Below are 27,343 nucleotides of genomic sequence, written 5' to 3' on the forward strand. Positions count from 1 at the left end.
TTTTCTTGGTAAATGTAAGTTGAGTCTATCTCTTGTTGCATGGTCATGGACAGAGCTGTTTGTGCAGTAATTACCAATGTTATTTTTGATGTGTACAACTGACTGGTAACTGTATTCACATGGAGCAGTTAAAACTCCTAGTGTTCTGAACAGATCTTTACAATGAGCTCGACTAGTATTTTAGGTTATTATTCAATGCGAATTATTCAGTGCGCATGAACAGGTCCATTCCGTCCTCCTAGATTTTTGAAACGCGTTCACGGTGTACCACACCGTCGACTTCTCACCAGAATACACAAATATCACGCAACCATCGTTAATGTCCGTTCGGTTCGAGGACTGTTGACTAAAAGAAAACATCACGCCCTACAACAAATGTTCCATAGAAACAAAAAGTAACACCGGGTGCATTCTAAGGAATATGACACCAATTTTTCAATGTACATAAACCATTTATGATGCACTGAGTGTTAATAAATAAAGTGCAGCTACTCCTGGAGGCTCAGTGTGGACTGTAATTATCGTATAACAGCGAAACTTGATAGATATGCTAATGCATTAATGCAGAACCGATTTATGGTGCAAAAAAATTAGTTCTAGTTTTGGCCACCAGGTGCAAATCTGACGCTGTACACTGTGTACTGTCCTTACTGTCATTTCACAAGGCATAACGTGACTGACCAATATGGCTATCGAGAAGAGAGTGTTAGTGAAATTGTTTTAATTGAATGGCAGCAATTACAGTGCTGCACTGAAAGACTGAAAAGTCCGAGGAGAGACCTGATGTCATTAAATAGTTCAAAGAAGATGATAATGAAATTCGAAAATACGGGTGAGCTCAGTGTGGCACCTAGAAGAGCAAGGTGTGCTGTTCCGGAGGAAGTTACTCACGAGGTTGTTGTTGGTGTAACTGAACATGTAACACATGTTCTGGTAGTGCTACTGTTCATGTATTGTCACGAGAATTGTCCATTCCACGGTCAACAGTAGGAAACGTTCCGTGGTTTATTTTACACTGGTCCCCGTACAAGATCCAAACGGTGCAGCAACTGAAACCTCAGGGCACACGGCAATGCTCTGAAGTTTGTTGTCGCTTTCTATTATTCCTGAAGAGTCAAGTTAGCCAAGACCGCTAGCAATTATTTTTATTACTAAGAGAAATTTCGAGAGATTTACGCCATCACCATCGGATCTTCTAACATTATTAATTGAACATGCTTGTTACAATATTGAAAGTCACATAGTGATATTGTGTCAAATAAAACAAAGCGGGGAACATCAGCGTCTCACAAACAAGGTAACACGGAGCTGAAACATACAGCATGTTGTGGATACGCTCCTATGCTGAGACATCAGCACAACATGACGCATGTTTTAGCTGTGGGTTTCTTTGTGACATGCTGATGTTCCCTGCCACGGTTTATTAGACGCAATTTCACTATGTGACTTCCACCATTGTAACAAGCACGTACAATTAATAATGTTACAATATCCGATTATGACAGCGTAGATCTCTCGTAAACGGTGACAGTAATAAAAATAATTGCTGGCGATTACGGCAAATTTGATTCTTCAAGAAAAGTACAACTTTCAGATCACCCCAAACTGATGCAATGTCAAAGATATGTTTCCGACTTCTGGCACGGACCCAAGCTGATGACACGTGCCCAGGCAATATTACATGAAGTAGAAGTTACATTTTGCACTACAGGGTGCAGTGAATACACAAAACTGCCGAATTTGTTACTGTATGGTGTGGATTCACAACCGTCATTATTCTCGGTCCATTCTTCTTTGAGAAGAATGCACCCAGAGGGCCTATCAGGTCTACCGTGGCGTCTGCACGTTTTCGAGACCTCCCTGCACAGTATGTGATTCCTTTTTGGGAAGAGCGCAACTCTGTGGAAACCTCTGTTTTTCGCGCAAGATGGCGTAACACCTCATGACGCTCGCCTTGTGAAAGGTCTGGTTAATGCAGTCTTCCATGAACATGTTATCTCCAGAGGTTTACCAGATTCATGCCCTGAGAGATCACCTGATCTGAATCGACGAGACTTTTGTCTCCGGGAATATCTAAGAGAATGCGTTTACCAGGGACACATTCGATCTCTACCTGATCTGAAGGCCAGTATATAGTAGCATTTTGCTCGGATTCTACCAGAACTGCTGTGAGAAACTGTCGATCACGTTGTTTTACGGGTGCAACATCTCATCGACGTCTCCAGCGCTCATAGCGAAAAAACTGTGTAAGGGGCGGTCGTTTGACAGTTTTTCTCACGTCTGTTCCTAATCGATTGCATGTTTTATTGTTGTGGTCTTCGGTTCAGAGTCTGGTTTGATGCAGCTCTCCATGCTACTTTGTCCTGTGCAAGCTTCATCTCCCAGTACCTACTGCAACGTACATCCTTCTAAATCTGCTTAGTGTATTCATCTCTAAGTCTCCCTCTACTATTTTTACCCTCCACACTGCCCTCCAATACTAAATTGGTGATCCCTTGATGCCTCAGAACATGTCCTACCAACCGATCCCTTCTTCTAGTCAAGTTGTGCCACAAATTTCTCTTCTCCCCAATTCTATTCAATACCTCCTCATTAGTTATGTATTTACCCATCTAATCATAAGCATTCTTCTGTAGCACCACGTTTCGAAAGCTTCTACTCTCTTCTTGTCCAAACTATTTATCGTCCATGTTTCACTTTCGTACAGCTGCACTCCACACAAATACTTAGAAACGACTTCCTGACACTTAAATCTATATTCAACGTTAACAAATTTCTCTTGTTCGGAAACGTTTTCCTTCCCATTGCCAGTCTACATTTTATATCCTCTCGACTTCGATCATCATCAGTTATTTTGATCCGCAAATAGCAAAAATCATTTACTACTTTAAGTGTCTCATTACCTAATCTAATTCCCTCAGCATCACCCGACTTAATTCGACTACATTCCATTATCCTCGTTTTGCTTTTGTTGGTGTTCATCTTATATCCTCCTTTCAAGACATTGTCCATTCCATTCAACTGCTCTTCCAGGTCCTTTGCTGTCTCTGACAGAATTAGAATGTCATCAGCGAACCTCAGAATTTTTATTTTTTCTCCATTGATCTTAATTCCTACTTCGAATTTTTCTTTTGTTTCCTTTACTCCTTGCTCAATATACAGATTGAATAACATCGGGGATAGGCTACAACCCTGTCTCACTCCCTTCCCAACCACTGCTTCCCTTTCATGCCCCTCGACTCTTATAACTGCCATCTAGTTTCTGTACAAACTGTAAATAGTCTTTCGCTCCCTGTATTTTACCCCTGACACCTTCAGAATTTGAAGGAGAGTATTCCAGTCAACATTGTCAAATCTTTTTCTAAGTCTACACATGCTAGAAATGTAGGTTTGCCTTTCCTTAATCTATCTTCTAAGGTAAGTCGTAGGGTCTGTATTGCCTCAAGTGTTCCAACATTTCTCCGGAATCCGAACTGATCTTCCCCGAGGTCGCCTTCTACCGGTTTATCCGTTCGTCTGTAAAGACATCGCGTTAGTATTTTGCAGCCGTGACTTATTAAACTGATGGTTCGGTAATTTTCACGTCTATCAACACCTACTTTCTTTGGGATTGGAATTATTATATTCTTCTTGACGTCTGAGGGTATTTCGCCTGTCTCATACATCCTGTTCAACAGATGGTAAAGTTTTGTCGGGGCTGGCTCTCCCAAGGCTGTCAGTAGTTCTAATGGAATGTTGTCTACTCCCGCGGCCTTGTTTCGACTCAGGTCTTTCAGTACTCTGTCAGACTCTTCACGTAGTATCGTATCTCCCATTTCATCTTCATCTACATCATCTTCCATTTCCAGAATATTGTTCTCAAGTACATCGTCCTTGTACACACCCTCTATATACTCCTTCCACCTTTCTGCTTTCCCTTCCTTGCTTAGAATTGGTTTTCCAACTGAGCTCTTGATATTCATACAATTGGTTCTCTCTTCTCCAAAGGTATCGGTAATTTTCCTGTAGGCAGTATCTATCTTACCCCTAGTGAGATACGCCTCTACATCCTTACATTTCTCCTCTAGCCATCCCTGCTAAGCCATTTTGCACTTTCTGTCGATCTCATTTTTGAGATGTTTGTATTCCTTTTTGCCTGCTTCCTTTACTTCATTTTCATATTTTCTCCTTTCATCAATTAAATTCAGTATATCTTCTGTTGCCCAAGGATTTCTACTAGCCCTCGTCTTTTTATCTACTTGATCCTCTGCTGCATTCACTATTTCATCCCTCAAAGCTACCCGCTCTACTTCTACTGTATTTCTTTCCCCCATTCCTGTCAATCGTTCCCTAATGCTCTCCCTGAAACTCTCTAGAACCTCTGACTCTTTAAGTTTATCCAGGTTCCATCTCCCTAAATTTCCACCTTTTTGCAGTTTCTTCAGTTTTAATCTACAGTTCATAATCAATAGATTGTGGTCAGAGTCCACATCTGCCTCTGGAAATGTCTTACAATTTAAGTCCTGGTTCTTAAATCTCTGTATTACCGTTATATAATCCATATGAAACCTTGCAGTATTTTTTATTCATTATTAAACCTACTCCTGCATCACCCGTATTTGATTTTTTATTTATAGCCATGTGTTCACCTGACCAGAAGTCTTGTTCCTCCTCCCACCGAACTTCACTAATTCCCATTATATATAACCTATCCATCTCCCTTTTTAAATTTTCTAACCTACCTGCCCGATTAAGGGATCTGACATTCCACGCTCTGATCCTTAGAACGCCATTTTTCTTTCTCCTGATAACGACGTCCTCCTAAGTAGTCCCCGCCCGGAGATCGGAATGGGAAACAATTTTACCTCCGGAATATTTTACCCAAGATGACGCCATCATCATTTAAGAATACAGTAAAGCTGAATACCCTCGGGATAAATTACGGCTGTATTTTGCCCTTGCTTTCAGCCGTTCGCAGTATCAGCACAGCAAGACGGTTTTGGTTAGTGTTACAAGGTCAGATCAGTCAATCATCTAGACTGTTGCCCCTGCAACTACTGAAAAGGCTGCTGCCCCTCTTCAGGAACCACACTTTTTCTAACCTCCAAATACATACCCCTCCGTTGTGGTTGCACCTACGGTACGGCTATCTGTGTCGCTGAGGCACTTAAGCCTCCTCACCAACGGCAAGGTCCATGGTTCATGGGGGGAAAGATCCATTTCATATGGAAACATTTATTTCAGCCATTCTTGTACTCACACAACCAGATTTTCAACTGGTGGCAAAAACTGGCACTAATTTTATTCCCGCTTAAATCGGTTCCTCACTAACGCATTAGAATATCTAATTACCAATTTTCGCCGCTCTACGACAGTAACAGCCGAGGCTGGACCTCTGTGAGTAGCTGCTCTTTAATTATAACCACCCTGTAGATGCAGATAGAATCAGCAGCATGTGACGTTTCTCTTACTTGGTATAATTAGCTCAGAACTATCTGTTCCAGTCCCTCATTCCGGAGCGTTTGAATAAATCTAAAGTTCTGCCTAAGGTGGAAGGTCTATGAAATAGATTCCTTATACTCAAAACACCCGGATATGTGAAATGATTAATCAACGAAACTGCCTCTTTATGGCCCTATATACCCATCTGACTCCGTGTTATATATATATATAACTCATCCCTACCCCACTTTTTCCGCATTTTGACATGCGTCAGATAGGGATATATTTTGTCGCCATTGCTTTTAATATTTGTCGTAGATTTCATAAAGAGAAAAACTATTGAAAATTCCAACATGAGAACGCGTTTGAATGATCTAACTAGGTTTACGGACCTACATTTCCGTGATGACGTAGTTCTTCTTGCAGAAAGCCCACAAAGCTTACAACAAATGACTATCAAGCTGAACAGGATAGTCAGTTTTTCGGAGCTAAAAATGAACAGTTATAAAACGGAAACAATGTGCATAAAATGTGTAAATGTATATACTCAAATTATGGAGCGTGAGAAGGTACCACAAGGCATTGACCAAGTTCCATATCTCAGAGCCTTATCTGTAATAATGGAGACGTAGATGCACATATCAACTGCAGAATTAGGAGAGCTTCCTCAGTCTTCCAGTAAATGCAGTCCATGTGGTAATCAGATTCTGTAAGTATGTCCAAAGCTTCGGCTGTACTCCTCTATCACGCTACCAATAGTCATTGGCAAAGCATGTGAGACCTGGAACATGTCAGCAAAATCGGCACGCGATCTCAGCTTTTTCACCAACGATGCTTGAGGCGAATTTTAATGGTCAATTATCGCGACCACTTTCAAACGATGAAGTAATGACAAGAAGTGGTCTAGGCAGACTGCACAAAATGGCACAAAATGGCAGCGTGTCATGTTCTACACATGACAGATAAAAGAATCTCAAAATCAGTACTGTTTTGGAAACCAACATCTGGACACGGAAGCAGAGGAACACCTCAGAACACCTAGAAACGGACTTTCTTAAAGGATCTTCAACATGGACATGAAATGTGAACAAACTGAAAATTTGGCAGCTGATCGAGTTTACTGGAGGAAAAATGTTGCCTGATATGCTACATGGTATTGAGAAAACTATGTCTAAGTAAGTGTATGTAAAATAAAGTCCAAAGAATCTTCCAAGGAGTATTTATAATACACTAATTTCAAGTAATATTTGTCAACAAAAATCCTGCACTGCATTTACAAGACGCGAAAGAAAAGCATTCGATTGAGGGCGTTGCTGCAGCGTATATTCAACGTAGCACGACTCCGAAGGGGGTATTTAATCACCAACATACAGCAACGACAGTGGCCGCAAGCTACAATTAACAAACATAACTGTTTCTCTCAAAACTGTATCGTTCCTCCGTTATTTAAAATGCATGGCTGAGGCTATACTTACACAGAAAACATTGACAATAAAACTGGTCTGAATATAACACTCTGTCAGGAGAAAGAAAGACTGTTCATTAGTATATTACATTTAGTGTACAAAAATTTCTATGTTTAGTTTTTAGTTGGTCCATTGATGGATATGGAGAAACAAATATAGTACTTACCGCAGAAAACATTAGAAATACCATCAGGCGTACAAATCAGGCTGAAGGTTCTATATTTCTGCTGAAAATGTTGCATTTAAGTTTGATAGACGTTCTATCCACAGGATCAAAAGTCATCGCCCTAAGACGGCTTCTTAGGTCATTTTAAACAATGCAAATCTTGTTTTACAGTGACATTAACTAAATAAGTATATACCACACAATAAAAAGGTTTGCATCACCCCAGTTTCCAGAACTCCTGAAAATACACGTTGACTTGGATATTGTATCACAGACACAGTCCCTTTGACTGTTCAGACACTTCACTGAACCCGCCAAAAGCTGTAAACAACCATTCATGAGCAGCGCCTATTAGACGGAGAGGGTCCGACAGCTGATCAGTTCCAGTCGTTCCATGAGGAAGGAGGTACACGGCTCGTGTTGTCTGTAGTTCAACCATGCCTAGACGGTCAGTACCGTGGTTCTATCGTGTCTGTATTGTCATTTTGTGCAAGGAAGGGCTCTCAACAAGGGAATCTCCAGGCGTCTCTGAGTTAACCAAAGCGTTGTTGTTCGGACATGGAGGATATACAGAGGGACAGGAACTGTCGATGACATGCCTCGCTCAGGCCCCCCAAGGGCTACTACTGCAGTGGATGACCCCTACCTACGGATTATGGCTGGGAGAAACCCTGACAGCAACGCCACCGTGTTGAATAATGCCTATTGCGCAGCCACAGGACATCGTGTTATAACTCAAACGGTGACCAATAAGCCGTATGATGCGCAACTTCATTCCCGACGTCCATGACGAGGTCCATCTTTGCAACCATGACACCACGCATCACGATACAGATGGGTCCAACAACATGCGTAATGGACCGCTCAGGAATAGCATCACGTTCTCTTCACCGATGAGTTTCGCATATGCCTTCAACCAGACAATCGTCGGAGAGGTGTTTGGAGGCAACCCGGTCAGGTTGAACGCGTTAGACACACTATCCAGCGAGTGCAGCAAGGTGGAGGTTCCCTGCTGTTTTGGGGTGGCATTATGTGGGGTCGAAGTACGCCCGCGGTGGTCATGGAAGGCGCCGTAGCGGCTGTACGATACGTGAATGCCATCCTCCGACCGATAGTGCAACCATATCGGTAGGATATTGGCGAGGCATTCGTATTCGTGGAAGACATTCGCGACCCCATCGTGCACATCTTGCAAATGACTTCCTTCAGGATAACGACATCGCTCGACTAGAGTGGCCAGAATGCTCTCCATCGAACATGCCTGGGATGGATTGAAAAGGGCTGTTTATGGACGACGTGACTCACCAACCACTCTGGGTATCTACGCTGAATGGCCGTTGATCAGTGGGACAATCTGAACCAACAGTGCCTTGATGAACTTGTGGATAGTATGCCACGACGAATACAGGCATGCATCAATGCAAGAGTACGTGCCACTGGGTATCGGACGTACCCCGTGTGTACAGCAATCTGGACCACCACCTCTGAAGGTCTCGCTGTGTGGTGGTACAATATGCAATGTGTGGTTTTCATGAGCAATAAAAAGGGCGGAAATGATGTTTATGTTGATCTCCATTCCAATTTTCTTTACGGGTTCCGGAACTCTCGGAACCCAGGTGATGCAAACTTTTTTTGATGTGTGTAGAATCGGATAGGAGGAATATCCATTCCTTGTATTCACACAGTATGCAGTCGTCAACAATACTGCTCTTAAGCCGCTGGCACAGTGCCAAAAACAACTTTTTAAAATTTATTTTACTCTTCAAAACTTTTCAACTATTGCTTTACTTAGGTGATGCCGTCTTTAATGAAATATTTTACCATAATGAATGAACCGTATAAAACAATTATGAAGTTTTTCATTCTAACAATGCACAATTTCTAATCTTTTATTTCAGTTAAATCCGCAGCACACCGTTCCAACATTAGATGACAATGGTTTCATTTTGTGGGAAAGGTAAGTCAATATTCAAATCTCGTCCGTTTTTCACACTGCAAAATGGCAGCTTATGAAAGCACCTTACCAAGGCCACAAAATACAATCTGAACAAAACTATCCGTAGACGCTTGTGTAATGCGGAATTGATCACAAGACGTCACGAAAGGTGGACCGGCCAACATAAAAGGAGCATAGTGTTGTCTGCAGAGAAGCAGTAATAGCAGAATAGGTCGACCAGTAAAACTCAGTGAGTTCGAACGTGTTCTAGTCATTCGATGTCACCATATTAACAAATACACCAGAGATATTTCTGACCTTCTAAGACTGCCCAAGTTGGCCGCTGGTGATGCGATTGGAAGTGGAAGCGCAAAGGAACAACAACAACAACTTAAGAAAAACGACGCAGACCTCTCGTAATGATGGACAGGAACCGCCTTTCATTGCGGTGGCTGACTGTAGAAATCGCATGAAATAGAGGAGGGAATCACTCGTGAGTGAGCCAGGAGTCCAGCTGACACAATGACTGTGCGTGGGGGGCTGGAGTGACGAATCGTGCTGTGCCCTGCGATAGTCCGAAGGAAGGGTTTGGGTTGGCGGATGCCTGGATAATGTCATCTGCTGTCACGTGCTGTGAAATCAGTAAATTACGGTGGAGGTGGTGTTAGGTTAACGTTTTTTTTTTCCTTGTTAGGGTGTGATCGCCATACTGCGTTTACGAAATAATAAGTGGAAACGATATGAACACATTTTAAAGCATTGTGTGCTGCATATAGTAAAGGAGGCGATGATTTTTTGAGCATGACAATGCAATCTGTCATAAAGTAGCATCGATGAAAGAGTGGTTTGTGAACGATAGCTAACCTGCTCAGAGTTAAAAGTTTGCCTTATAGCAAAGACTTTGGGTACCATGCTCAAAATTATCTGCTGGGCCTGAGTGCAAAATCGTCAATAGTGCCTTGAGTTTAAAGTGGTTACTAGCCTTCATCTCTAAGAGAAAACTGCGCAACTGTATTTTAATTATTGAACTCCAGATCGACCGAACAGAGTTTAGACTTTGCTAAACACATTAAGTAATTTTTTGTCACAGTGTACAGGAGGTTAAATATTTCAGGACGAAAGGAAAACGTGCTTGCATGCACATTAGGGCCAAGTATAACAAGTTGAGTATATGCGAAATGAACAGTTTATTTCAAAGGAGCGTATGCCTGCTAACTGCATTTACATGGAAGACGCATTAAAACACTACTCCTATGGTTCCATACCAACGAACAATACCAATATTGCTCTTAAGTCGCTGGCAGAGTAACAAAAACAAATGTGTCAAATTTATTCTACTCTTCAAAACTTTTAAACTATTGCTTTACTTACGTGATTTGTCATAAAATGAGTGTTTGCATAAAGGAAACGCAACAGGGACGTGTACTCATACACAAAGATTTGAAATCAAAGATCACCACTTTCCAGTAATAAGTGATTCATCAAAGACACTTCGTGTCTCACAGCGAACAGACTGACTGGGCACATGATACGTGGAGTGCATCATGACCGGCTGAACATCGGATTCAATTCTACCTGAATTTTCAATAAACAATACTGAAATCACCGCTTGCGAAAATACAGCGCTGCTCCTAACGACGGTGTTCCGCCGTTATAGAGAAACCTAACTTGAAATTGAACTAATTGCCATACAAAAATCACTATTCACTTGACAATGTAGCAGAACTACAACTGGCCTCATCCATGTCGATTTAAGTTCTTCTCAAATCTAAACTGCCTCGTCTCTGCTTACTCCGACCGTCCCCACCCTCTTGTTGCCCAATGTTGAACTTAGTGATGTTTGGACGAAGTTAGTAATTTGGCCGGCTGGTCACAATGCACTTGCCACACTGAGATAGTGACACACTACAGCGAGTCACAGGGACAGCCGAATTTAAATAACCAGTTCTGTTAATAATAAAAATATTCATCTTTTTTGTTGCTCTTCTGTTTCGTATGCTGATGGCTGGTTGTTCTCTTACCTCCTATGGTTCACCTTTCTATAACTGTCTAGAGGATGATCGGGTTACTACTTCAATAACAATGTAAAATCTGGTGGACTTTCTGGAGAATTAGACATATATTTTCAACCATTTCACTTCACAATAGCCGGCCGCGGTGGCCGTGCGGTTCTGGCGCTGCAGTCTGGAACCGCGGGACTGCTACGGTCGCAGGTTCGAATCCTGCCTCGGGCATGGGTGTGTGTGATGTCCTTAGGTTAGTTAGGTTTAAGTAGTTCTAAGTTCTAGGGGACTTATGACCGAAGATGTTGAGTCCCATAGTGCTCAGAGCCATTTGAACCATTTTGAACTTCACAATACAAATCAATAAAACACACATAACTCGTTACCATCCTCGAACTTTATAGCCGTACAACCAACTGCCCAAAAGAACAAAAATTGTCTCTAAAAACATGTAGCAAGGAAATTACTGTCATATATAGAGCCATTTATGCAAAGTAATCTTTGGGACATACATTTAATAAACAATAAAAATTAACTGTCTATCTTTTGTGAGAAGCCCGTAATCATCATTGTAATTATATGAAGTATTTATAAACGTTGACATTCAAACATTTTCCTATAGCTTTGTTGTAGTAGTGAATTTATGGGTTTTACATCTTTACCAAGGTATCGTTCACGGCGTATCATCCAAGATCGTGTAGTAGATTTATCTCACTATAACCAGTTTTACTGCAATACGGAGCGCAACTAACCTAGTTGGGAATGGACTGACCAATCACCAAGCTATTTTTTTTTTTCTTTTCAAAAGAGCAGGCGTTCTTCCAATTGGAATTCAGGAGATGAAATACCTGGTCCTTTCGGCCTAAAACTGTTCACTTCGTTCAACCTGTTGCTCATATTCGAAAAGGCCAATCGCACGGCTGCACGTCTTTGCAACGCGCGGCAGCTTGTGGTGACATGTTGCGAGAAACTTTCGCCATCGGAGCTGGCTTCAGAATAACACACAACTGCCTTCCCAGGCTGTTACTGCAAAGCTAAACCAAGAACTTCCACCTGAGTATTACTAATTGCAGGCATTTGCAACTACACTCAAATTCAATCAAAATGAGCGACAGGTGGTTATACGTACATGTTGCACTTGCTGGTAAACCTAATCAAGATGAGAAGAGAGACTCACAATTAAGATTTCCAGTATGATCTGCCTCCCTGACATGGAATACACGAGCATGAAAAATATGATCAAACGTAGGCAGAGAAAAGATACTCTGCGGAAACCGGTAAAGCAAACCAACGAAAATTATATGAGGAGCGGATTGATGAGACCTTTCATACACGCTGACTTCAAGCTCCAGCGACCTTCTGTTGTTTCAGCTCTTGAGGAAGAATGGGCTGCCATTCTACCCAGACCTTCAGAGATCTCAGTGGAAGTTCCCCCAGCAGAGTTCAGGCTGTCATAAAGGTAAAGGACGGACACGCCCCATATTAATCTCCACTGATACTTGGCCGGCTACTTTTGATCAAATAGCTTATAAAAAAATGGTTCAAATGGCTCTGAGCACTATGGAACTCAACTGCTGAGGTCATTAGTCCCCTAGAACTTAGAACTAGTTAAACCTAACTAACCTAAGGACATCACAAACATCCACGCTCGAGGCAGGATTCGAACCTGCGACCGTAGCGGTCTTGCGGTTCCAGACTGCAACGCCTTTAACCGCACGGCCACTTCGGCCAGCGGCTTATATTTTGTCTCATATTACTGTATTTCTATGATCTCTATTCTTTCCGCAAAAAAAAAATGACATTATGTATGATTGAAAATTAGGAAGAATGTAATGCTTTAGTTTTTGTTAGACCACTAGGGAACGAGCCTACAAAAGCAAGGAGTGTGGTGCAGTGGTTAAGCAATTGTATGCATATTCGCGAGTAGTGGCCTTAAATACTTGATCAGCCTTCGTTATTAAGGATTTTAACGAATTTCGCTGCGTCAGTTCCGGCATAGGCCGCTATGGTTCCTTAAAAAGAATGCAGATGCATCCTTCCTCCGGTCTTTGCCAACTGAGCCACTACTTCGTCTCTAATGATTTCGTCGTCAGGGAGATGTCAGACCCAATTCTATGGCGAAACAGATTTTTGAGGAGTGGATTACTGGGTAGGGCATCGGACTAACGGGTTTAGGAAGAGACTTTGTATCAGGTTGTGATCGTATTGAAGCACCAACATATGCTATGAAACTGAACAGGAAGGAAGCAAAAAAATTTACTCATAAGCACAAGCAGACATAACACTTATTTAAAGCATGCTCTTCAGGCAGTCGTTAATAGAGCAAATGTCTTTCATAAAATGCATAAGATGAAGCTGTTTTTCGTTCTCTTAATTTCCTGCCGGCTTCGATTGCAAACCATCATCTGGTATATGTGTCATAGTAGTTGGAGCATGAGTCACAAATGCAACTACAATCATAAGAATATATGATGTTCACGTAGGTAAACAAAACATAAGACGGATACCTGGACATTCGGTATGTGACTATCCTAACATGTGTGAACTGATTCCTCATGGCTGCAATGCCAAGTACTGTGTTCCCTTCATATATTTCTATTTTATCAAGTGTGTCTTCAGTAAACAGTTATCAGCGTTTTCTGTCCGTTAATTTCTATTAATACAATGAAGTACTTCTCATCCTTATAGTAACTGGCTGTTTGTTACTTTTAACAGATTGACGTAAATTATAGCTTAGAATGTTGTTCTCCATATCAATTCACCTTGTGAATTTTCTATATAAACTTTTCATGTCAATTTCATTTCACCTCGTGAATTTCCGTAAACTTATCGTGTCTACTGCTACTTATTTTCACTCAACTGGTATGGCCACGAAGATTTATGTACTTACAGATTTGATTTTGTTCTACATTGGAAGACCTTGGACGCCATGGCATTCGCCCTCCTCCAGTGTTGACCATACGACCGAGTTAGAAGCCAGAGAACTTGTAAATGAAAATGTGTTGGAGCACCGTCATGCATGAACGACATGTTCAGGCTTTGGTTCAATGGGACATCATCATCAACATCTGAACGTACAGTCCGCAGAAACCGCATGTACTGCTGTCCGGTTAGTCTCTGTGGTAGGAAGTGTGGTCCAGTTATGCTGTTCCCGAGTAGTCCGATCAGAACGTTCAAAAAAAATGGTTCAAATGGCTTTGAGCACTAAGGTACTTAACATCTGAGCTCATCAGTCCCCTAGAACTTAGAACTACTTAAATCTAACTGCCGGCCGGAGTGGCCGAGTGGTTCTAGGCGCTACAGTCTGGAACCGCGCGACCGCTACGGTCGCAGGTTCGAATCCTGCCTCGGTTATGGATGTGTGTGATGTCCTTAAGTTAGTTAGGTTTAAGTAGTTCTAAGTTCTAGGGGACTGATGACCTCAGAAGTTAAGTCCCATAGTTCTCAGAGCCATATTAACCATTTTTTTTAATCTAACCAACCTAAAGACATCACACACATCCATGCCCGAGGCAGGATTCGAACCTGCGACCGTAGCGGTAGCGCGGTTCCAGAATGAAGCACCTAGAACCGCTCAGTCACACCGGCGGCTCAGACGTTCAACGATCAACGCTGCTGATGTCGTGATACGTGTGCTGCATTAGGACTGACATCGGCCCGCGTGTAAATTCAGCCCCACCCGAGAATAGAATGCTGCTTACAAACAGGGAATTCAGGTTACACCGTTGTTGCAGTCTTTGGCAGAATTCTCTCTATGAGGGAAATCTGTATTGTTGAGGGATTGCACTCGCTGGAGATGATATAGATAGAGTATTTGCCGATGTAAAACCCGCCACACACTCTTGTGACGCCCTTGGATAGCGGTCCTTCTTTTCGAAGTACTCGAACGTTCGTGTACAATGCACACCTTTTTCTCAACATCGGGTTCAAATGTTCAAATATGTGTTTGAATTCCTAAGGGAGCAAACTGCTTAGGTCATCGGTCCCTACACTACTTAATCTAACTTATGCTGAGAACAACTCACACACCCATGCCCGAGGGAGGACTCGAACCTACATCTACATCTACATCTACATTTATACTCCGCAAGCCACCCAACGGTGTGTGGCGGAGGGCACTTTACATGCCACTGTCATTACCTCCCTTTCCTGTTCCAGTCGCGTATGGTTCGCGGGAAGAACGACTGTCTGCAAGCCTCCGTGCGCGCTCTAATCTCTCTAATTTTACATTCGTGATCTCCTCGGGAGGTATAAGTAGGGGGAAGCAATATATTCGATACCTCATCCAGAAACGCACCCTCTCGAAACCTGGACAGCAAGCTACACCGCGATGCAGAGCGCCTCTCTTGCAGAGTCTGCCACTTGAGTTTATTAAACATCTCCGTAACGCTATCACGGTTACCAAACAACCCTGTGACGAAACGCGCCGCTCTTCTTTGGATCTTCTCTATCTCCTCCGTCAAACCGATCTGGTACGGATCCCACACTGATGAGCAATACTCAAGTATAGGTCGAACGAGTGTTTTGTAAGCCAGCTCCTTTGTTGATGGACTACATTTTCTAAGCACTCTCCCAATGAATCTCAACCTGGTACCCGCCTGACCAACAATTAATTTTATATGATCATTCCACTTCCAATCGTTCCGCACGCATACTCCCAGATATTTTACAGAAGTAACTGCTACCAGTGTTTGTTCCGTTATCATATAATCATACAATAAAGGATCCTTCTTTCTATGTATTCGCAATACATTACATTTGTCTATGTTAAGGGACAGTTGGCACTCCCTGCACCAAGTGCCTATCCGCTGCAGATCTTCCTGCATTTCGCTACAATTTTCTAATGCTGCAACTTCTTTGTATACTACAGCATCATCCGCGAAAAGCCGCATGGAACTTCCGACACTATCTACTAGGTCATTTATATATATTGTGAAAAGCAATGGTCCCATAACACTCCCCTGTGGCACGCCAGAGGTTACTTTAACGTTTGTAGACGTCTCTCCATTGATAACAACATGTTGTGTTCTGTTTGCTAAAAACTTTTCAATCCAGCCACACAGCTGGTCTGATATTCCGTAGGCTCTTACTTTGTTTATCAGGCGACAGTGCGGAACTGTATCGAACGCCTTCCGGAAGTCAAGACAAAAATAGCATCTACCTGGGAGCATGTATCTAATATTTTCTGGGTCTCATGAACAAATAACGCGAGTTGGGTCTCACACGATCGCTGTTTCCGGAATCCATGTTGATTCCTACATAGTAGATTCTGGGTTTCCAAAAACGACATGATACTCGAGCAAAAAACATGTTCTAAAATTCTACAACAGATCGACGTCAGAGATATAGGTCTATAGTTTTGCGCATCTGCTCGACGACCCTTCTTGAAGACTGGGACTACCTGTGCTCTTTTCCAATCATTTGGAACCCTCCGTTCCTCTAGAGACTTGCGGTACACGGCTGTTAGAAGGGGGGCAAGTTCTTTCGCGTACTCTGTGTAGAATCGAATTGGTATCCCGTCAGGTCCAGTGGACTTTCCTCTATTGAGTGATTCCAGTTGTTTTTCTATTCCTTGGACACTTATTTCGATGTCAGCCATTTTTTCGTTTGTGCGAGGAATTAGAGAAGGAACTGCAGTGCGGTCTTCCTCTGTGAAACAGCTTTGGAAAAAGGTGTTTAGTATTTCAGCTTTACGCGTGTCATCCTCTGTTTCAATGCCATCATCATCCCGGAGTGTCTGGATATGCTGTTTCGAGCCACTTACTGATTTAACGTAAGACCAGAACTTCCTAGGATTTTCTGTCAAGTCGGTACATAGAATTTTACTTTCGAATTCACTGAACGCTTCACGCATAGCCCTCCTTACGCTAACTTTGACATCGTTTAGCTTCTGTTTGTCTGAGAGGTTTTTGATGCGTTTAAACTTGGAGTGAAGCTCTCTTTGCTTTCGCAGTAGTTTCCTAACTTTGTTCTTGTACCACGGTGGATTTTTCCCGTCCCTCACAATTTTACTCGGCACGTACCTGTCTAAAACGCATTTTACGATTGCCTTGAACTTTTTCCATAAACACTCAACATTGTCAGTGTCGGAACAGAAATTTTCGTTTTGATCTGTTAGGTAGTCTGAAATCTGCCTTCTATTACTCTTGCTAAACAGATAAACCTCCGGCGGGAAGGGCCGCGCAGTCCGTGACATGGCTCCTCAACATCGGGTGTTAAGTATATGGGTCGACCTTCTCGTACTGGTGTGCGAAAACTCTCGGTTTGTCTAACGCACTGACATGACCTGCACGCCTGTCGGGCTGTCTGCGGAGAAGAAAAGCTTCATACAATCGTGCAGCTTCAAGGGCAGTGTTATTCGCTTTGCCATACATGAAGTGCAAGTAGTAACTGCTTGTGAGGCCGCTACGGCACAGTGCGCGGAGGGGGAAAGGGTAGTAGTTGCTCACTCGTAAAGTAACAGATAGTCGATCCAAAACCTTGAGAAACCAACGTAAACACGGCGGTATCCAGGGGCGTTTACAGGTGGTTCCCAAAATGGCTCTGAGTACTACGGGACTTAACATCTGTGGTCATCAGTCCCCTAGAACTTAGAACTACTTAAACCCAACTAACCTAAGGACATCACACACATCCATGCCCGAGGCAGGATTCGAACCTGCGACCGCAGCAGTGGCACGGTTCCAGACTGTAGCGCCTAGAACCGCACGGCCACACCGGCCGGCGGTGGTTCCCAACTCTAATTAATGTAATACCTCGGTAACGATTGATTTGTGGACCCGTGTTTATTGGAGCTTTATCAATAAATGTGCCAGTAGCTGTATTCCTACGTTGCCATATTCGTAATATGTAAAGTGTTTTTGTTCGAGTCTCGTAATTACGTCTTGTCATTTATGTTTTATTTTTGTGATTGTAGTCACGTTTGCGACTCACGTTCCAGTTCCGATGGCACAGCTACCAGATGATGATTTGTGGCCAATGAAAGAACCAAATACAGCTTTGTGTTATGAATTTTGTGTAACTTATTGAAGAACTTATTCTTTGTTGTATAACTGAGCCGCTAGTGTATGGAAAGAAGTTCCAGCAGCACTGCATTCCGTATCTGTTCCCTGCTTTCAGCGGCGCCATACTGTGCTACCTGGCTGACCAGTATGCGAAAGATGACTCTCTCTACCCAAGGGACCCGAAGCGCAGAGCCGTTGTCGACCAGCTGCTCTACTTTGACAGCGCAACTCTGCAGCAGCGTATTAACCAGTATTTCGTAAGTACTACAAATACAAATACCAGCCATACCCCGTAGGTCCGAAAAGCTTTTAACAAAACTCAGAGAAATGTTTTAATGCTTAATGTTTCTTCTTAACCTACCCAACTTGAGTACAACGCACACTATGTTTCGGGTAACCATAAGAAACAGAAAAGTCCTTTTTTGAGATGTTCAATCCCTAGGTCACATCGGTTTAAATGTCGGTATGTCGTCAAAGTGTTGATCCTTCAAGTGAATTTTTCCATTTTGTTGTTTTAGGGTAGGTTCACTTCGATAACACCAAGTCTTGTGATGATTTCTTCCAGAATAGAAATTGCTTGCCTTTTACATCTGTCAGTTTGGTGATGGTCGAAGTAGAGAAGATATAAAATGTAGACTGGCAATGGCAAGGAAAGCGTTTCTGAAGAAGAGAAATTCGTTAACATCGAGTATAGATTTAAGTGTCAAGCAGTCGTTTCTGAAAGTATTTGTATGGAGTGTAGCCATGTATGGAAGTGGACCATGGACGATAAATAGCTCGTACAGGAAGAGAATAAAAGCTTTCGAAATGTGGTGCTACAGAAGAATGCTGAAGATTAGATGGGTAGATCACATAACTAATGAGGAGGTATTGAATAGAATTGGGGAGAAGAGGAGTTTGTGGAACAACTTGACTAAAAGAAGGGATCGGTTGGTAAGACATGTTCTGAGGCATCAAGGTATCACCAGTTTAGTATTGGAGAGCAGCGTGGAGGGTAAAAATCATAGAGGGAGACCTAGAGATGAATACACTAAGCAGATTCAGAAGGACGTAGGTTGCAGTAGGTACTGGGAGATGAAGAAACTTGCACAGGATAGGGTAGCATGGAGAGCTGCATCAAACCAGTCTCAGGACTGAAGACCACAACAACAACAACAGGTTGCAGCAAGCATCCATCCGTCGCTGTTTTTGTTCGACAGTCAAGATGTTTGCATAAAATCTTCGTACACACTTTTCTCTTCTTCAGAACATTCTGAAGAACGTCCTGAACACTTGAAGTGCACTTGTAATTGTTACATAACGTCACGCAGAATGAATGCGACCTTACTGCAAATCAGTAGGAGTGCTGCACAGTTGCTGTACTAGCTGATAAACCAATGGCTTGATTTGACTTATTTCGGGTAGAGTTCATTATCAGACTGTCTTGAGTACAACGCACACTATGTTCAGGTAACCATAAGAAACAGAAAAGTCCGTTTTTGAGATGTTGTTCACTCCCTACGTCACATTGATTTAAATGTCGGTGTGTCGACAAAGTGTTGATCCTTCAAGCGAATTTTTGCATTTTGTTGTTCTATGGTAGATGTAATATTAACTTGCTTTGTTGTCTGGTATGTGGCGGAGGGTACTTTCTTTACCACTGTCACTTTCTGATGAGCTTTGAACTCTAGACCTTCAGCACAGCTCAGAACTGGATGAAAATGAAGTATTTACTCGCTTTCTTGTCTAGTGTGTGACGGAGGGTACTTTGTGTACCACTACTTTTTGCCCTTTTTGCTGTTACACTTGCAAATGTTTTGTGGTAAGAACGGTTGCTGGTAAGTCCCCGTGTGAGCTCGATTGTCCATAATTTTTACCTTCGAGGTCTTTTAGTGCAATAAACATGGGAGGAAGTAACGTATTGGTTGACTCAGGTGAAGAGAAACAGAAATAATTCTGAAATTTGCCCCATCCTTCTGTTGTAATCTCATCAAAATGTATGAAATCGATTGAAAAATTTTACACACACAATACGAAACAGCAGAAAAGAATTACTTGAATAGTTTTTGTAATGTAACATGTTTTCAGAACGGACTAAAAAGTCTAAAATAATTTCTCCTAGCACCATATAGATTCCTAACGCCATACAGATAGTCCTCAAAATTCGACCTTGTGAATTTTTGATGGCTATGAAAATATTGTAGAATTTAAAACGAAAAACGTGGGGCGCGTGCAATACATAATTGATTAATGAATGGTTCATCTCCTTACTATTATCTATTGCGTGCACCCCACGTTTTTCTACAAGTATTTTAATAGCATAAATTTTCGGAACTATCTGTACGTAGTTAAAAATCTGTATGGGACTAGGAGAAATTATTTTATACTTTTTAGACCGTTTTAAAAATGTGCCATATTAAAAAGAGTTTTATTTAAATATTGTTATCCCCTAACTTTATTTTACGACACGGGCTCGGCTGTGAAATAGAAACAAGTAAGTTTTATTCAGTATGGTCATTTTCAAACGACTGTATAACTACAAATTCAATAAAAGTTAACAAAGGCTTAGAGTAAACATCGGTGCTTTGTCCTAGAACAGCATTCGAAAGGTATTAGAGACTACAGCAAAGAAATACCGTTATACACAATTGTGGATCGAAACAGCGACAGGATGGATTTCATAGAAGCTAATGAGTCGTAAAAGATGAGGTGAGCAACTTGTAAGTCTTTTTATATTATTCAAAGTTGAGAGCTACCAGCCACGTACAGATGATACTAGAAGAATGATTCGAATGAATTATTTGGTTTGATTTCTAACAGTGCCATATAAACTATCAGGGGACAAGATATGAGTTCATTGTAAGTGTTCTTAATACACTACTGGCCATCAAAATTGCTACACTAAGATTAAATGTAGATGATCAACGGATATCCATTGGACAGATATATTATGCTAGAACTGACATGTGATTACATTTTCACGCAATTTGGGTGCATAGATCCTGAGAAATCAGTACCCAGGACAACCACCTCTGGCCGTAATAACGGCTTTGATACGCCTGGGCATTGAGTCAAACAGAGCTTCGATGGCGTCTACAGGTAAAGCTGTCCATGCAGCTTCAACACGATACCACAGTTCATCAAGAGTAGTGACTGGCGTATTGTGACGAGCCAGTTGCTCGGCCACCATTGACCAGAGGTTTTCAATTGATGACAGATCTGGAGAATGTGCTGGCCAGGACAGCACTCGAACATTTTCTGTATCCAGAAAGGCCCGTACAGGACCTGCTACATGCGGTCGTACATTATCCTGCTGAAATGTACGGTTTCGCAGAGATCGAATGAAGGGTAGAGCCACGGGTCGTAAACACATCTGAAATGTAACGTCCACTGTTCAATGTGCCGTCAATGCGAACAAGAGGTGACCGAGACGTGTAACCAATGGCTCCCCATACCATCACGCCGGGTGATACGCCAGTATGGCGATGACGAATACTCGCTTCCAATGTGCGTTCAACGAGATGTCGCCAAACACGGATGCGACCATCATGATGCTGTAAACAGAACCTGGATTCAACCGAAATAATTACGTTTTCCCATTCGTGCCCCCAGGTTCGTCGTTGAGTACACCATCGCAGGCGCTCCTGTCTGTGACACAGCGTCAAGGGTAACCGCAGCCATGGTCTCCGAGCTGATAGTCCATGCTGCTACAAACGTCGTCGAACTGTTCGTGCGGATGGTTGTTGTCTTGCAAACGTCCCGATCTGTTGATCGAGACGTGGCTGCACGATCCGTTACAGCCATGCGGATAAGATGCCCGTCATCTCGATTGCGAGTGATATGAGGCCCTTGGGATCCAGCACGGTGTTCCGTATTACCCTCCTGAACCCACAGATTTCATATTCTGCTAACAGTCGTTAGATCTCGACCAACGCGAGCAGCAATGTCGCGATACGATAAACCGCAATCGCGATAGGCTACAATCCGACCTTTCTCAAAGTCGGAAGCAAAATGGTAAGCATTTCTCCGCCTTACACGAGACATCACAACAAAGTTTGACCAGACAACTCCGGTCAAGTGCTGTTTGTGTATGAGAAATCGGTTGGACACGTTGTAGGTGTCGCCACCGGCGCCAACCTTGTGTGAATGCTCTGAAAAGCTAAACATTTGCATATCACTGCATCTTCTTCCTGTCAGTTAAATTTCGCGTCTGTAGTACGTCATGTTCGTGGTGTACCAATTTTAATGGCCAGTAGTGTAGTATTTGTTAAAGGAAAGGTGTAATACATTATTGGTACAAACGAAGATTTTGTTTGAAGGTCATATAGTCACGTAGAATATAAAATTTCTGGGGAGAGTTGTCCTGTTTCGCTTCATGAGCACTTTTTTCCCCCACAGCGACCAGTAGCTTTCGGTGGGGCCAATCCTGACCCGTCAAACCTGCAGAAGGTGGAAGAGGCGCTGGGCTACCTGGACAAGTTCATCGAGGGCCGCGCATGGGCGGCTGGCGACTACTGCACGCTGGCTGACTTCTCGCTCGCAGTCAGCGTTAGTAATGTAGAGGTAGGTACTCCTATTCGTCCAGCACAGTTTTACACAAGGAGAAGCGGGTCGGCATTCGAACGAATGGTCTTTCTCGATCCTGTTGGACAAGAAGCGGGTACAACGCTGACCATTTAATCCGCAATAGGAGAAAATGCCAGAAAAGGTACGAGATAACTATAATTTACTTATTGTGCATACACAAGAGTACGAAGAATATATGGTCAATCTGAAGATGATTCAGTGCAAGCAACAATGGATTCCGACCCCGCTGGGTATCAAGTCCCACTGAGCCTGGATGACGTATGCGAGCACGTCATCCGTGCTGCTGCAAATTCATGGCAAAGTTCATCAGTCGCAACATGTGGTGGGTGTTGGAATCCAATCTCTTGACCATTCATGACCAGATCATCAGGTGAGAGATCTGGGGGACGTGTTGGCAAGGACAACACTCTAACACCCTCTCTATCGACGTAGGTCTGAACAAAACGGACAGCAAACAGCCTTGCGTTATCTTGTTGAAAGATAACGTCATGGAGACCTTGAAGATAGAGCTGAGTCATACACCTTAAGTGAGTCAAACATGTTGCGGTTGCTGTCGAAATTACAGGCGATATGAACCGAAAACTGGTAGAAACCGATCTCAGCGAAGATCAGTCTAGATTCTGGAGAAAAGTAGGAACGCGTGATTTATCTTAGAAGCAGTTAAGTAAGGCAAAGCTATGTTTATAGCATCTGTAGACTTAGAGAAAGCTTCTGACAATATTGACTGGATTACTCTCTCTCAATTTCTGACGGCCGCAGAGGCAGAATACAGGGAGCGGAAGGCTGTTTACAACTTGTGCAGAAACCAGAAGTCAGTTATATGAGTCGATGAGTATTAAAAGGAAGCACTGGTTGAGAAGGGAGTGAGACAGGATTTTAGCCTATCCCTGATGTTATTCAATCTGTGCACTGAGCAAGCAGTCAGATGTTATTCAATCTGTACATTGAGCATGCAGTAAAGAAAACCAAAGAAATTTTTGGGGGAGGAATTAGAGTCCAGGAAGAAGAGACAGAAACTTTTAGGTCTGCTGATGACATTCTAATTCTGTTAGAGACAGCAAACGACTTGGACGAGCAGTTGAACGGAATAGCCAGTATCTTGAAAGTAGGATACTAACAAAAGCAAAACAAGGATAGTGGAATGTAGTAGAACAAAACCAGGCGTTGCTGAGAGAATTAAATTAAAAAACAATTCACTTATAGTAGTAGATGAGTTTTGTTAACTTAAGATGACCGAAGTAGAGAAGATATGAAATGTAGACTGGCAATGTCAAGAAAAGCGATTCTGAAGTAAAGTAATTTGTTAACAGCGAATATAGTCTCAAGTGTTGGAAAGCCCTTTCTGAAAGTATTCGTATAGAGTGTGGTCATATATTGTAATGAAACGTGAACCATCACTTAGCTAATGAGGAGGCACTAAAAGGAATTGCGCAGAAAAGAAATTCGTGGCACAACCTCACTAGAAGAAGGGCTCGGTTGATAGGACACATTCTAATACATCAAAGGATCACCGATTTACTATTGGAAGGAAGTGTATGTATGGCGGGATGGGAGGTAAAATTGTAGAGGGAGACCAAAAGATGAATACAGTAAGCAGACTCAGAAGATGAAAGCTGCAGTAGCTATTCGGAGACGAAGAAACCTGCACAGGATAGCGTAGCATGGAGAGCTGCATCAAACCAGTCTTCGGACTGAAGACCGCAACAACAACAACAATAACGAGGAAGCAAAGATGATCGCTTTGCGTACTGAATGGCACCCCATCGTGTTGTATTCCCAGTGCCACCTCATACCATCACAGCAGGTGCTGGGCAAGTATGAGGATGATGACTGTATCCGGTGCTGTTGTGCGCACTAATATCGGCGCACCTCTGTCGGATGCGCATCAGTGGAGGCCTCTGTGGTTACCGTTCTGACTGTTCGTGGTTTCCAGACATCCTTGTATTCACAAGGACGTGTCTTTCTGTGGTTAATCCGTTCACTTATTCAAGGTGTGCGATGTGGCTGTACGATCTAGCACGGGAGAGCAAACAAAATGCCTGTCTTCTCGGGCGCTTGTAGCATGTGGCAGCTGAGATCTTGTATGTCGTGGCTATGGTGCTCCTGAACCCATCGATTCCATATCCGTATGACTAAAGCGAGCAGCAGTACCAAAGAACAATTACCGAGAGTCTTGATAGACCACGATCTTGCAGCTATCGAATTCCAGCACTTGCTGGTAGCCATTTCTCCTTCTTACATGAGACATAATCCTATCTCCTGAGAAAGAAACAACATTATAATGCGATTTATGGGTGAGAATGAACAGAATGTAGATGTCGTTGCGTTAAAATGCTAATTATTGGCAAATCGGAGCTGGTACTCACACTTTTTATTGCCTGTCGCCATTATGGTTCTGCAATTTTAATGACCAACAGTGTATTTAGCCGTGCTCCACAGTCGTGTATGAACGATGCTGCCGCGTAAAGAGGCGGTCGCGCATTTGAGTCCTGCCTCGAATATTGGTGTGGGCTATAAATGTGGCACTACGCTTTGCATCCCGCAGTACAGAATACAGAAAATACCCATTGTAAGCTAAACACATACGTATATCCTCATGGGATTAGTTAATGTCTTTTCTCTGACGTTCCTAGTGATATCTTCTTTTATTTCAGAGGTTTGCAGGTGTAATCAGTCCAATGAAGTGTTCCATGTGACGGCTAGTGTCAACTAAAACATTGTATGGGTTCTCAATGTAAACAAAATATTTTCTGATTTGTAATCTAAACGTCCAATCGATGAAGTAACATCAAAGCTGTCTGGTGCAAATAATCCGTTCTATGACGTTTACATTCAGTGGTACAAAAATAAACAAAAAATAGTGTTTTAGCAGTTATTCCGTACAGGTAACTTGCAGAACTGGCCTGTCTTCACGATGCCGTCACACAGGTGTTACGATAGTCGAAGAAAGGATCGTTATAACTTGACGTCTCGTCAAAGTCGAGGCCATTGACAGAGTCTGAGTAGAAAAAAAAAGTACGGAAAAGGTATCGCCGTATCGGCAGTGCCCTTAATGAAAGAATTATCCTGAACTTTCTGCATATGATTCAGAGAAACTACATGGAAGTTAAATCTGGATGGATGGAGGGTGTTTTAGCTCCTCTACTCAAAAAGACAAATTTAAGCACCGTTTCACATTCTTCTGCTCGACTACCGGTTTCGCACGCAGTCTCAATGTACCAGGCAAGTGAACACTGCGAAGGGGGTTCACAAAACGCATCATATTGGAGAATCATGAAGCATAAGCGTAATCCGATGGTATTATTAATTGTGTACGAGAATCAGTCTGACATGTGGTTCGGAACGCATGTGGATTCTCCCCTATTGACACAAGAGCATTACCTAGTAATAGTTTCGCCAGAACAATTCTGATTGGAAATAACAATAGGAAAAGTAAACAAACATTGATTGAATTTTCACATTCTGAGAAATTAGAAGAAACGACCTGTTCTACTTGGTAAAATCTTTCTAAAGCCAACATCGCGTAAGTATTTCTTTATCTACAATCAACCTGCTTCGACAGACTTCTCTGTCATCTTCAGGTCTTCAAAAATTTATTTTACAAAATGTGCTTATTTTGAGGTGGACCTCACGTCAAACTTTCTTGCAGACGTGAGGTCCACGTCAAAACTAACAACCTGTCGAAACAGGTTGTTTGTTAATAAAGAAATATTTGTGCGACCTTGGCTTTAGACAATTTTTTACTAACAAATATTGCCGTGTGTCAACAGGCGTTCATCTCATTTGGCACACTCTTTCCTATTCTTCTCTTCTCCTCCCTTCATGGATTGGGTGATCTCAACTGTTCTGGTCAACAAGGCCGAGCCACCTCTTCTAAGGTCTTCCCCTTTGTCTTGTCCATCTAGGCTTCTACTGAAAAATTTGCTATGAAAGTCTATTTTAATGCATTCTATCTACGTGTTCCCACAGTCGGTTTCTGTTCAAATCTGATTTCTCGTAATGAATCAACTTGTAGTTGATTTCTAATATCTCCATTTCTGAAGCGATCTTCTCTGGTGAACCCTTTATCACCGAGAAGAAATCTCATTTCCGCAGCCTGGATCCTGCTCATATGCTTTTGCGTGGGTACCCTTATTTGAGATCCATAGGTACTCCCATTACTTAGTAAAACGTCACCTGTATCCCTTTTGTGGCCTTCTTCTAATTCTTCCACAAAGTGCGTTAAGTTTTAGGATCTGGTTATCAATTTCACTGTCGAAATTTCGTCTTGTGTCACAGACCTCATACTGAAAATTGGATGCTTACTCCAGTAGCACACGGTTTATTATAATTTTAGTTCTGACACTCGATTTTCCCTAGAATGTCATAACCTTTGTTTTATTAGTGGAGATGTTCATGTTATATTTAGGTGATAAACGGCCCTTTGAAAGTTATCTTCATTTTCTCGAATTATTGTATGCTCATCTGGGTATAGTAGAGTATTAAAACGCTTCTCACTGTTGTCCTTTAGGCTGAAGATAATATTGCTTCCAAGCCCATACTAAGTGATCTATGTGTATGTTGAATAGAACTGGAGGTTGGCCACATCCTTGTCGTACTCTCCTTGTCGTTAATATCTTAGACAAGTTATCTCCATCTTCAATCATAATTTTTATCTCTTTGTAAAGAGCTATCACAGATTTAATTGGACGAGTTCGGAAGCCTCTTTTTTCCCTGTCTTCTCCAGAATTTAATGTAGCAATCCTGATGTGGCGGAGAACACTTGCTTACTCTGGGAAATT

General features: G+C 42.4%; 1 protein-coding gene across 1 annotated transcript in view; it reads left to right on the plus strand.

Annotated features, from left to right (window-relative positions):
• LOC124595419 (glutathione S-transferase D7-like) overlaps positions 1 to 27,343 on the plus strand; it is an 88,834-nt gene that overhangs the window by 25,866 nt on the left and 35,625 nt on the right. Inside the window, exons 3-5 of the mRNA XM_047134150.1 lie at positions 8,952 to 9,010; positions 18,112 to 18,253; positions 22,374 to 22,538. Of these exons, the coding sequence (XP_046990106.1) occupies positions 8,952 to 9,010; positions 18,112 to 18,253; positions 22,374 to 22,538 (366 nt within the window). The remainder of the gene's footprint in view (positions 1 to 8,951; positions 9,011 to 18,111; positions 18,254 to 22,373; positions 22,539 to 27,343) is intronic.

Source organism: Schistocerca americana, chromosome 2, assembly GCF_021461395.2.
Source record: "Schistocerca americana isolate TAMUIC-IGC-003095 chromosome 2, iqSchAmer2.1, whole genome shotgun sequence".
NCBI lineage: Eukaryota > Metazoa > Arthropoda > Insecta > Orthoptera > Acrididae > Schistocerca > Schistocerca americana.